The sequence below is a fragment of the Mastomys coucha genome, unplaced genomic scaffold (assembly GCF_008632895.1).
Source record: "Mastomys coucha isolate ucsf_1 unplaced genomic scaffold, UCSF_Mcou_1 pScaffold20, whole genome shotgun sequence".
NCBI classification, from domain to species: domain Eukaryota; kingdom Metazoa; phylum Chordata; class Mammalia; order Rodentia; family Muridae; genus Mastomys; species Mastomys coucha.
This window is the reverse complement of record NW_022196903.1, coordinates 46,508,591-46,521,338: the sequence shown is the minus strand read 5'-3', so window position 1 is coordinate 46,521,338 and position 12,748 is coordinate 46,508,591. Positions and strand designations below refer to the sequence as shown.

Here is a 12,748-nt window from a genome sequence, read left to right as displayed (position 1 = left end):
CAGCAAACATTTTAAATGTGCAACTTTGCTTATCTTCCTGTATTAATGATCCTATGGCAGTTGTTGTAGTAAGCTTATCACACAGAATGGCAATAAGGGAGGGCTAATGTGCAAAACATTCCGTTTAATCTCAGGGACCTTTTTCTAACCCTAGCAATTTTCTGACTGTCAAGTGGAGTGAAAAATGAAAGTTGGGCTTTTACTGAGTTTTTGTAAAAGTCACAAAGAAGCTAAATGTTTTCAAATGGGCGACTCACTAAACATCATACAGTGCGAAGAGAACCCAGATTAGATTATCTTCTAAGCGCTCAGTCCTGGCTTTGTGGGCTCTGCTAAGGAGTCCCAACACGGAGACAGGAGGTGGCTCTTGAGAAAGCCACGCCTCCTTTAGAGCTCTGAACTGCTCATCTGTGGGTAGGCAGAACCCTGTCCCTGGAAAGTTCTTTCTCTTTCTTCTGTTCTCTCTCTTGGCTTTAATTATTTATGTATATGAGTATTCTGTCTTCTTGCATCCCATTACAGATGATTGTGAGCCACCATGTGGTTGCTGAGAATTGAACTCAGGACCTCTGGAAGAGCAACCAGTGCTCTTAACTGCTGAGCCATCTCTCCAGCCCCAGAAAGTCCTTTTTCATGCAGTCTCTGTCCACATGGAGGAGGCTCCAAGACTCCCTTTTTTAATTCCTTTTAAACTTTGACAACAAAAGAACCTTGACCCCAAGATTCTATCTCAGGGTACTTGAGAAACCAACTAACTTTAACATTGAAATTAGTAATTTTTTTCCTCCGGCTGCAAATGCTTGCTTGCCCTCACCGCACACAGTGGTGGGGTGACCTCACCCCCTTCCACTTCCCATGCCAGGTAATTTTATTTTTCATTATCCCTTTAATGCAGAGCAGGGCCACTGATTACAAAAAAAGCAGTTTGACTCTAGCAATAGGTCTTCTTCAGTAGTCCTCACTGTCATGGAAATTCCAGCTGCTACAAGAATAAGAGGCTCAATCCATATTTGCCAGCTCTAATATGAAATCTGTCAGAGCCCAAATTAATGAGTTCCAAATTCCTTACATCACGATAACAGGTTAAGACTGGTCAATTAATTACATAAATCCTTCCCGATTCATTGTGCGTTTGCAGCCCAGATTGTGTCTTACATTACTCCGTGACACAAGGCCTTTTGGCTCCTGTTGTTCCAAAGAAAGGCCCCATTTAAGTGGAGGCTGCCTGCCACGGCAAAATGTTAAATGTCACACGTTAAATGTGCACTTTTCTGTAATTGCTTTTGTTAAAAAAAAAAAAAATTAAAATACGGGGCTCCTAGCACAGCACCGTGCTGAGGGCTGGAACTGTACTAAGCACCAGCTTGGGTAGGTAGACACCTCTGCTCTGCCTCCACCAGGAGACTCTTCAGTACCAATGCTCTGCACGAAGAAGCCGGAAGGTTGTGTTTGTAAAAATAAACCCAGTTCCTCTAAGAGCAATACTAGCAAATATAGACGGTTGAATATGCTTTTTTCTTAAAAAACGAGAGGATTAAAATCTGAGTCCAGCTTCTTGTCAGGTGTAAGAGTACTATTAAATGTGTAACCCACATCGGACCTCGTTAACTTGAAAAGAGAGGCACATTGTACAAGTGTATATGGTACATGTGTAGTTCTTGTCGTCAAAAAGGATGCTCCTGATGGCTATTTAGATTTGCAACTGATATGCACCTACAGAGAATAGAATCGAGGCCACAAAACCATCCAGGCCAAATCTTTTCTTTTCATTTCATGTCCAAATGAGCTTGGAGTCACAGCTAGGTAGACCGTGATCTGCCGTGACATGGCTCTCAACACCTACTGCCATCTCCCCCTTCACCTCTCTGTCTTGCTTTGTGGCCGGATGCAAATATAACCTGAACCATCTCACCACAGGCTTGGAATCTGAAGAGCACAAACCAGCAGATGATGCTCTGAGCAGACTGCAGGGTATCAACGCGCCACGCTGCCCGACAGCGACCCCATCCGTCCACCCGTGGCCTCGCATCGCCCGTCAGCCTCAAGTGACCTGGCTCAACAACTTGGGGACCGGCATCTCCCCACGCGCGACCCAGAACCTGGACGGACGCACGTGATTCTTCCCCAGGGGCAAAAGTCCCGCTCCTGGGCACAACCGGGTCAGACAAGAGAGGAACATTAGCATGTTGGACTCCGGTCTGGAAGGTTCCAGGCTCCTGGGGTATGCGCACAGCGCAGCGTGGGCTGGAGCTGATGGAACCATGTGCACACTTTCGGCGGGCAGCCGAGAACAAAGGCCCACGTGCCTTCTCCCACCCACGCCCTGCACGTGTGTGGTGGCTTTGTTTGGTCCTCACTGTCTGGGTGCGGGACGCTGGCGGCGCCCGAGGCAGGTGGGCCAGGGTAAATCGCTCTCCACCCGCCCACTCCAAAAGGCTTCCTCCCATCCCCCACCTGGTTCCGCAGAGCAGTTGCTATGGGTTACCAGGGCGGTTGCCATGGGTTACCCAACTGAGGAAGCGGGAGCATGCGTGGGATGACAGGAGCTTGAGGGCTGCTGAGCCGAGCCCCACGGGGGTGGGGGCTGAGCTATAAAGAAGGCCCAGGTAAGAGACGAAATCCACGCGTTACGACACGCAGAGCCTGCTGGCTTCCGCAGCATCTCTACTTCTCTTTAGCTTAAAGCAGAGTGGATTCCGCAGAAATTTTTATAGCTTAGTGTTCTTCTCTCCCTGTTTTTTAATTTATCTTTTGAAAATAAGTCTTTGGAATTTTGAAGGAAAAGGGTCATGAACTACCAGAGTTTGCGCTGCTAAAATAAATTAGTGTCCAATGCACTGTTCTTAACAAGGGCCTAGAAGTTTCCAGCAAGAGGGAAAGGATTTGACTTGAAGGGCTGACAATGGTGACTGGACTGTAAAATGCATCCAGCCAAGAACAAAGCCCCAAATCCGTTATAAATGTATCAAAATCCAAAGGAATTGTTTCTTTACATGCTAAATTATTTTTAGCTCCATTTTATTAAAATGTCTGCATTTCTTGCCTTGACTTGTAAAGAAAACTGTATCTATGCCTTTAATGAATGTCAAGTTGCCACAACTAAGTTCAGACATTTTATGTTTGAAAATGTGTTCATAGCAAATTAAGAAATGGTTTTCTTCTGAAACAAAACTGTATTGAAAGAAATGTTTTCTCTGTGGAAAAGACAGCATTGTAGTCATCCGGCACCAGCAACTAATTTAAATATTAAAAGGAAGACGATTTAGAATAAGTCTTCCTAATTTTTGTACTTAAAAACAAAAAAAAACAACAAAAAAAAATCAGGCCTTTCATGAAAATGGCTCAATCCTGAAAGCCTTATTGTATACATGTAACTTGATAATAAACCCGTAAGCACCAGAAAAAAGAAGCCAGGTTCAAACAACCAGCTGCCACTATTGGTCAGAACGTGGCTAAACTAAGTAGATTTGATTGCATTTTTAATGTCATGTAAGAAGTTTTATGCTTTTACTTCTCCGCGTTGCTAATAACTTGTTTGTATTTGATTGTTAAATATAATTTGAAGTAGACCTTAAGAGCTCTGGCAAATATATTTAGTATCTTATGGAATGACAAGTGACTAAAGACAAATGTTTGGGCTTTCCCCTAGTGGTTTTTTAAACTGAAAATTTTAACTAGAATGAAAATCACTTTTTCGCCAAGGAGACTTTAAATCTTAAGTTAACATGCTGTTGACTTTCATTGCTGACACCTTTAACTACTTATAAAGCCAACTCTAAAACAAAATACAAAGGATTATGACCTTCCAGGTGCTAGGTTCTACACCTGCAGAAAACTCCAGAAAAATCGAGTTTCACTGAATGTAAACCGTAAGGCATCCAGAATTAGGAATCTTAAAGCTTAATTTAAGCTTTTAAAAGGGCACTAACTGTATCCTCTGCTTCGTTGCATGTTACATGCCTAGCTACATGTTCTCCTACAGACATGAGAGTATCAAACAAAGCCCTGACCCATTGGAAACTGAACTTCATCTAAATATCTCAGGCCCTAAAAAGTCAGTTTGAAGAAGCTCGTGCTCAGCGCTTGTGAGAGCCAAAGCAGAGCAAATACAACTGCAGCAAGCTTCAAACCAAGTCTCACCAAAGCTCTTCAATAAGGAATTACCAGTAATAAAAAAAAAAAAAAGACCACAGGACTTAGGTCTGAGTCAGAAGAAATATACTCTCCTGTGTAAAGCAAGTAATCGAACAAAGCTTTTTCTTTTTTTCATGTTTAATGTGATAACAGTGACTGGAGTTTACGGAGCAAATGTGAAGCATCACTTCATATTAACTTCGAAGCTTGCATTATATCACTAAGAAGTAGTATGATAACTGATGTCACAATTTATGCTTTCCAAAAACGCCATAAAACATAAATGATGTGAATTCATCTATACTGCTGAGGAGTGGGGTTGCTCTGAAACTTTACATACAGCTGCGTAATCATCTTCTTTCGGCATTAAATAAAGACAATTAGAGGACACGGTTAACAGGATCTGAGACATAAATCAAGACATTTACAGAAGTTTAATAATGTTTCAGACAGAACTTTAAAAAAAAAATCATTCTTATTCCAAATTGAATATTTCTTTTTTACCAAGTCTCTGTAACAAGCATCTCAACAGACAATTCAATAACTTTTTATTAATACAATAATTCTTAAGTACCCAAGTAAATGGTTGCTTTTTGCAGCAGCTTTTGCACCCATGAGAGTGGGAGCCATTCATTGGAAGCAACAAGTTATCCCTCTTAGGTGAAAATTCCGTCGCTGTCTTCCAGAGATATCTGGGAAGACTCTGGAGAGCCCTTGGCTAATTATCCCAGGAAAACACTGCTTCATCTGAAACTGGACCCAAGACATCTTATCTTAGGGCCACTTTTTAAAAAAAAAAGGGGGGGGTATTTTATTCAAATTAAACCAATCTTCTGAGAGACAACTAAAAAGAAAGGGCTTCTAAAACATGAACATGGGCTCTGACATTAGCAGCCCAACTTCCACTCCAAAATTACTGAATTATTTATAGGTAAAATTAACTCATAAAAACCTTCTTCTAATGGAAAGAATGAACGGAGAGGAGCCACCCCTGACAGAAGTTACCTGGTGACTTTTTGTTTTTGTTTTTGTTTTGACTTTTTTTTTAATGTACATTTTTTTAAATGCCTGAAAATAAATCATAAGCTATGATTCTAATTGCATAATGATAAAAGAGTGACTTGTCGCCAGAACTGGTGTTTAAGCTGATTTTGGATGGTGAGAATGTATTTGTAAGTCTGTGTATGGCAAATTTAAGTAAAATTACAAAGACTTTTGGTTTTTTTCCCTCCTAAGATGTAAACGGTTTATTTTTTAGTACATCTTTATTTGTAAGACATATTTTCCATTTACACATGATACAGTATACTGGAAAGCTTAAATACTCTTAAATATTTCAATCAAATACCTGAAGGCAAAGTATTTTCCAGAGAAGAAGTCCCCACAAGACAAGAGCCACGTGTCAGAGAGGCAAGCAGGCAGTGTGCTGCGCCGTGACTGTGTACTCTGGCTCCAGCCGCACACTGTGTTTACAGTAACTTCCTCATCGGCACAGCCGGGATGCCCCGTCTGGCTTTAAATGCTACTAATACACCTAGCTCTTTAAAATTCAGTTAAGACCAACTGTATATATATATAGCATATAACTCATTTCACTTGAGAGCAGGATTGTATTTACAAGTATGGGATGGCAATAAAGGGCCCGCATGGCATTCACAGACCTTATAGCTTCACATAGAAGCTTGGCTAGAATTAGACAACATAAAACTACTACTACTAATAACCCACCACTTTAAGAATTTCACTACCTAGGATTCTGACAGTGGCATTGGGTAAGAATCTATTATGAGCAAGCATTCTTTCTGGCTGGGCACAATTTCATTCCTAAGGTGGTAGCCCTAGAATTCCTTCTCAGGACTCCTGCAGAGCTGGGTTCGTTTTACATCCATGAGAACTGCTGTCATCACTACTGTGTCCAAGCCCAGAGGATGAACTGGAAAAGAAGAGAGGGGGAAAATAATAAAAAGAGGAAATTGGTTTTCACAACACACTCAAAGCCTGAGTAACAGAGGGGAACTTTAATTATCTCCAGTCACAAAGAGAGACAGGAAATTTGGACTTTTAATTAGCCATTTGGAGTGCAGTTGGATATTTTTTTAGCTAGATAATTTAAACGCGAATAATTCAAGTCTGACTAAATGAAAGTCACATAATCAGAATGCAGATAATTGAATTTCTGCTGCATTCATTAATTCAGTGTGGAGGTGTGTGTGAAGACCACTATGATGAGCTGTCACAGCTCAATAAAATCTCAGTCAATTAATTTTTTCATTATCTTACCATTACATCAACAAAAAGCAAAATGTGTCTGTATATATATGTGCACGCACATAGACACTATGTGTTATATAAATGTGTCTGTTAAATCAAAGTGCAAAGGAATACCTTTCTGAGTCATACTCTACATCCGTGTCTTTCTTGCCTTCTTCGTCTTCTTCGGGAAACCGTCTATTCATCAAGGCAAACTTGTGAATGGCTTCTTCCACCGAGTACTTGGTCTGCCCAGAAACACATGCTTCAATGTCCTCGGAGTTCAGATGGCTCTGCAGGAAGAGGTGGAGGCTGCTATCGGAAAGCAGGAGTGCATTCTGCAGGACTCTGTGCAAAAAAAAAAAGAAAGAAAGAAAGAAAGAAAGAAAGAAAGAAAGAAAGAAAGAAAGAAAGAAAGAAAAAGAAAGGAAAGAAAATAACTGGTGACCAGGCATGGGCAGAGATCGGTAGAAGGCAGGCAACCCTTACAAACTGTACTACTGATCTCTTCACTGGGAGAACTTTGCCCCGATGCTGGACTCTGCCCACTGCCCACTCACAGCATGAAAGCATATGCTAACTTTTATTCAATTACTTGGGATCTTAGGTAAGTAGAAACACAAAGCTAATGGTTGAGAACATCTGTTAAAAGAATAACTTCAAGGACATTTCTTCAAATTTAACCATCTGTGAAGACCATGTGGATTAATTATGGGAATATTTTGCTTACATGGTTATAAAAATTTATTCTACTTTTAAAATTTTTATGGCCAATAGCATGCCAGTGCAGCAGTCTTTATTGGACAAGCTGTCACAAAACATCAAAACTTTCTACTATTATTAAAATGATGTGAAAAGTCCAGTACACTCCCAGCACATTCTACACCTTAAACCTTTACTGGTGCACTGTATACATAAGTACAAGTTGACAAGGGCTCCTCTGAGGTGGCTTCCTGATAGAAACTTCTGTAAAATCTTCAGCAGTCATGCATCTCTGGAGTGCCGAAACAGTAACCAGGTAAACTTGATCCCAAGCCATTTTCCCAAGTAGGCCAAGTTGGTGCTAAAGGCCACACTAGTTGTCCAGCAGGACAGACTGAAGCTTATTATAAAGACAGCACACATTTCATCAGAACCAGATGGAAGATTAAAAACAAACCCTGCGGTCTGAGTCTAGCGTGGTCAATTTCATGTCATCAGCTGCGCATGCGTGTGTTTGGCGAGAGTGTGACCGAACAGGAAATCAGGTTAAAGTATCCTGTCACACTTCAGTCGAAACTGGCTTCACATCTTTTCAGCAAATATTTTTGATATATAATAATTGAGTGTCTATTAACAGTTCAGTGGTGATATTATAAGAGATACTAGAACCACAATGTACGAAGTAAAGGCAAAGACGCTACGACCCACAAGCCATTCTGCCTGACATGGGATTTTCTCATACACAGACTATGAAAAACAGATCACACATTTCAGGCCAGGTGAACCTTGTGTCGTATCCTGCACGTTTAAACAAGTTACTAGAAAAGTGAATCTCTTCTGGTCATTAACAGCAATTTTGTTAAATACCAAGTACATCACAATACCGCACCCTTCTCTTCCAAAGAACACACTTATTTCTTGGAGAGGGCAGATGTCTACAAACATGCAAAATCCAGCCATCCCCTCTGCTTCAACAGACTTGCGAAGTAATTTGAGAGGAAAGGGGTGCTTTGTTAAGAACAAAAGCAATAGTATTGTGCTTTGCAAAGAGGAAACCTCAAGCAAAGGATCTAAGTGTCCAACACTGTGTGTCCTCTGCCCTGGTTCTCCCAGAACATGGCCCTGTTACGTGGTAAAGGTGCATCTGCCACACAGTAAAAGCCTCTGCACTAAGATCTATCTTCCTCATTTACAAATGCCTTCTAATCATGTCCCAAGTAATTCACATTAGGAGAGAGTTTTATGGCAACGAGCCCCTGATACAAACTTGGACGCGCTGTCATGTCCGAGCCGAGTTGTTTCCTGTGGCCGCCTGTTGGTAGCTAACCCACCAGCCACGGGACGAGTGCCTGTTCATAGGATTGTACACACGGCTTTGTTTCTGTTGGAAATGTGTTTTATTTTCTCTATAAAATAATGGGTGATCTTTAAAATTGATTTTAGATGGTTTGAGGCATTACAGCACAGAAGTAATGTACGCTAATGGCAACGATATTGGACACAAATTCATTTCAGCTTTATTTCATGTCTAAAGCAATTCTACTGAGCCTTGAATGGCTCACGTGCTGTTATTAACTCGCTGGGCACCTAACACATGGGTACCGCAAACAAAAGTGATCAGAGTCCAGGCTGATGGAGACCTCAAGGCTACTGTCCCTTTTCCTCTGCTATAATTCAATTTCCAATTTGACTGTACATTAGGCACCTCAGTTTTCTGCTGAATACTGCCACCTGGAGGACACGTGGGGGAAGAAGCAAGAGAACAGTTCCATAGGAAGACTGAGGGAAGAAAACGTATTCAGGATGGCCTGCCTGAATACTCATATTAATACTCATATTCACAGGGCCCTGATAGAGTACAAAACTAGCTTGCCTGCTGAGCCTGGTTTTATTTCTTTAATTTTTATGCCTTGGTGGCTAAATTTAGGCCACCAGGTCTGCACGGGTATGAATTTAAAAGCAACAAAGAAAAAACTACTTTAGGATATAGTCATGTTTTCATTTTGTGGTCAGATAGTTTACAACGTAAAATTTAAAATATAAATCCTAGAGTCTAGAGTGGTGGTGCTCACCTATAATCCCAGCTCCTGGGAAACTGAGACAGGAGAATCAAGTTCCAGGCCAGCCAGAACAACACTGTGAGGCCATCTTAAATAACAATGATAACAACAATAGATATTTTTAATTTTAAAAATGTGACCTTTGGGAGGACCGGAGGACACTGGTGCCTCCTCCAAGTGACATCTGCTTTGCTGGCATCGTGCCCACCACTGTAACAGAAGAAAGAACCTCTGTTCTCTGTAGTCATATCTGTGCCACATTTTCCCCAAAAAGCCTAACAGGAGAATATCAACTTCAAGCCTACTATAAAGAGTACTTTGAAAAACAATCAATAAACCATAGTTAATAGAAGCCTCCAAAACAATAAATGCATAGGTTGGATATGGTGGGACATGCCTTTAAGCCCATTACTTAGGAGGCAGAGGCAGGCAGAGGTCTGTGACTTCAAGACTAGCCTGTTCTACACAGTGAGTTCTAGGGCAACCCGGCCTACATATTAAGACCATCTATAAATAAATAAATAAACAAATATATAAGTGTAGTTTTTTCAAGCCTTTATAACACAGACTTCACAAATCAGCCTATAGAATTTTAAAGGAATTTCTGAAAATATATTTATACTGCAAGTTAAAAGTTGCCCCCCCCCATGATAACTATGCTAGACAACACAAAGCTGCTTTTCCTCTGAATTAGACGTAGTTAAGTCTAGTTTTCCTTAATAGAATTTTTATCAAGCATATTATATAGCGGCTCAGTTGAAGAACAATATGGCTTACAAAATCATTTAATTCTACAGATGCCCTGGATCCACTGATCTCTACCCATATCATATTCCCTACACACATCTATATAGTGTGGTTTGATGTTGAAAAAAGAAAGTTAGCTCATCCTATTTAATTTCTCACCAAGAGAGAAATAATTTAAACCTACAAATTTTCATTCAAAGATATTCATAATCTATGCTGTGGTGCCCTCTATTGAACATAAAGATTTATTTTAAAAAATTGCATGTACCTGTGTGTGTGTGCATTTGTGTGTTTGTGTGTGTATGTGTGTTATGGAGAGTCTCTCTGTGTGTATCTGTGTGCATGCCTGTATGTATGTGTCTCTTGTTAAAAAAACAACAAATTTTCCCACCATAGTCAGTCGTGGTGGCATACACTTAAAAAAGCCAGCATTTAAGAGGTAGAAGCAAGAGAATCAGAAGTTTGAGGTCATTCTCCCTTACACAGGCAGTTCAAGGTCAGCCTGGACTGTCAAAACAAAAAAAAAAGAATAAAAATTATGTAAAACCACAGTCTAAATGCGGGTTATGTTTGCTATCACTGGGATCCATTCTATATACAAGAGTTGGCTCCTGTTCATAGCAATTAAACCTAGGAAATTAGTAGGGCTTCTATCACAGTTGGAGACTTACGAGCTTATAACTCCAATCTATAACTTTATGTCTCTGTTGCTATTATAAGAGCTTACGACTTATAATTAGGAGAACGCATACAAGAAGAAAATTACAGTCACAGAGGACAATAAATGTTTGAAAATTCACAATCACAGTGACCAGTTCAGCTGGCAGTGGCCACTCTGCTGATCATAAACACAGCAGTGCCCAGAGCATAAGACCTCTACTTTTTCTACAGTTTGTACAGCTGAGACAACCCCACCCGCCACGACTGGTAAGTACCAAGACAAAGCACCTACAACTTCAAGCCTAGACAAGATCAACACATGATCTTCTTTGACAGCCAATCAGAGAAACGAGGCTCCAATTCCTCTCCAGTAATCAGCCTGAATATGCATTGTGCCTATATTAAGTATATATTATTACACAAATGACCTTAAGATGAAAATTTCATTTTACATTATACATGCATACATATGCAGAGACATTTTGCTTTCATGGAATTTTAACAACTTAAAAATTTACATAAAAATCAAATTTAAATCTATGCTTATTAGAGCCTCTAACCGGCCTATGTCCTCTTTAATATTATTGATTCCAGAGGCCTCACACCAAATGAGGGATTGGCTGCAGCCAGACGACCCTACTTAACAGGGAAGCAGTGAATGCCGCAAAGGGGACACCAAGATGTGCTCAGGCAAGATGTTGACACGCTTCTCCCCAGTCATGGATGGCTGCCATTCGTGCCCAAACTGGACCAAACAGGAGAGCTGCACAGAGGAACGTGAAACAGAAATCATCGGTATCATTCAGCCAGGGGGCCCAGTCCAAAGCCAACTGGAACCGTCATTTATTTATTTATTCTGTGTGCCTGGCTGTGGAGGAGGTGTGCATGCCACAGGACGCGAAGCATATGGACCAGAAGGCAACTCCCAGAAATCTTTTCTCTCCTTCACCACTGGGGTTCCGGGGACCCAGCACACATCCTACAAGCACATTTACCTGTTTTGTTTGGGTTTTGTTTTTTTTTTAACTTTTTAAATGAGATCTATTCAGTTTATTTTTGTGTACGTTGGAAATAAATGCTCATATGCACAGTTAAGAGTGCCATAAGAAAGCTGTCCGTTCCGTGATTTGATCCTAAGATGACAATCAATATCCAGTTTTTTTTTTAAGACTTACTCTTGCTTCAAGTAGAAGAGTGTTTGTCCTATATGTATGTGTGTGCACCATGTGCCTGCCAGGTGCCAGGGAGACTGGATGTGGCCTTTGAGTCCCTTAGAACTAGACTTTCAGAGGGTTGTGAGCTGCTGTACGGGAGCTGGGAGCTGAACCTGGGTCCTCTGGAAGATCCTGGTCTTACCTACTGAGCCATCCCTCCAGCTCCCCGTCACATTTTAATTAATTCAGACACAGCACCAAGAGCTCCCAAATGAAAGTGGAAGCAAGCAGCTAGGGAAGAATAATTTATAAGCTCTCTGTTCAGGCCTATAATGCGTCTGTGCCTACGTCCCTGGCACACAGCTGTTGGGTGAAAGGTCAGCACGTACTTTTCAGAGTCCTTTCCAGGAAGTTAAATTGTCTAAACAAACGCACCTCCCAGCAAGGAGAGGGATGAGCTGGCTGTGCTGCTCCACTCCACAGACAACCAAAAGAAGTAAGAGACTCAAAAGAATCTGGGTTCCCCAGCTCGGAAAATATCAGAATCTAGGGCTGGTGGGAGACTGAGACCCACGTTCCCCGAGCTCTCGAAGCAGGATGTACTCCTCTGTGTCGAACAAAGCCAATGAACAAACAGCTAAACAATACACAGTACAAAACACCTCTGCAGCAGCTCAGTCCCCACGGGAGCTGAGGTCGGTACACCTACTGTGTATGTACAGTGCTTAAAAACAGTGCAGGGAGCAAACTCCGGAAGCTGAGCATGGTGGCGCACACCTGCAAACCCAATCTGGGCAGGCAATCAGGTCCAGACTCAAGTGCACAGGTTTGAGGCCAGGCTAGACGGCATGAGACTTTAAAAAGGCCAGCCCAGCAACAGAGGAGTTACCAGTGGCCTGCATTTCCCTAGTGACATAAACACTGACCCTTGGTGTCCCTGCAATAGTCCAACAGCGCCCCCAACCCCCACCCCACCCAAGCCCTGCCCCAGTGCTAGCCAGGGCTATGGGATTCCCCAGCTCCTACCCACTTCCCACCCCT

General features: G+C 41.6%; 1 protein-coding gene and 1 long non-coding RNA gene across 7 annotated transcripts in view; one reads left to right on the top strand and one right to left on the bottom strand.

Annotated features, from left to right (window-relative positions):
- Positions 1–2,412: 2,412 nt before the first annotated feature.
- LOC116098907 lies at positions 2,413–11,643 on the top strand. Its single transcript, XR_004121992.1, has 2 exons — positions 2,413–2,606; positions 11,148–11,643. It is a non-coding gene; the product is annotated as an uncharacterized LOC116098907 (long non-coding RNA).
- Snx10 (sorting nexin 10) overlaps positions 4,550–12,748 on the bottom strand; it is a 67,707-nt gene continuing 59,508 nt past the window's right edge. For all 6 annotated transcript variants that reach the window (XM_031381901.1, XM_031381903.1, XM_031381902.1 and 3 more), the window contains exons 6-7: positions 6,520–6,732; positions 4,550–6,067 (exon numbers count right to left, since the gene is read on the bottom strand). In XM_031381901.1, coding sequence (XP_031237761.1) covers positions 5,986–6,067; positions 6,520–6,732 — 295 coding nt within the window. In that variant the 3' untranslated portion in view covers positions 4,550–5,985. The remainder of the gene's footprint in view (positions 6,068–6,519; positions 6,733–12,748) is intronic.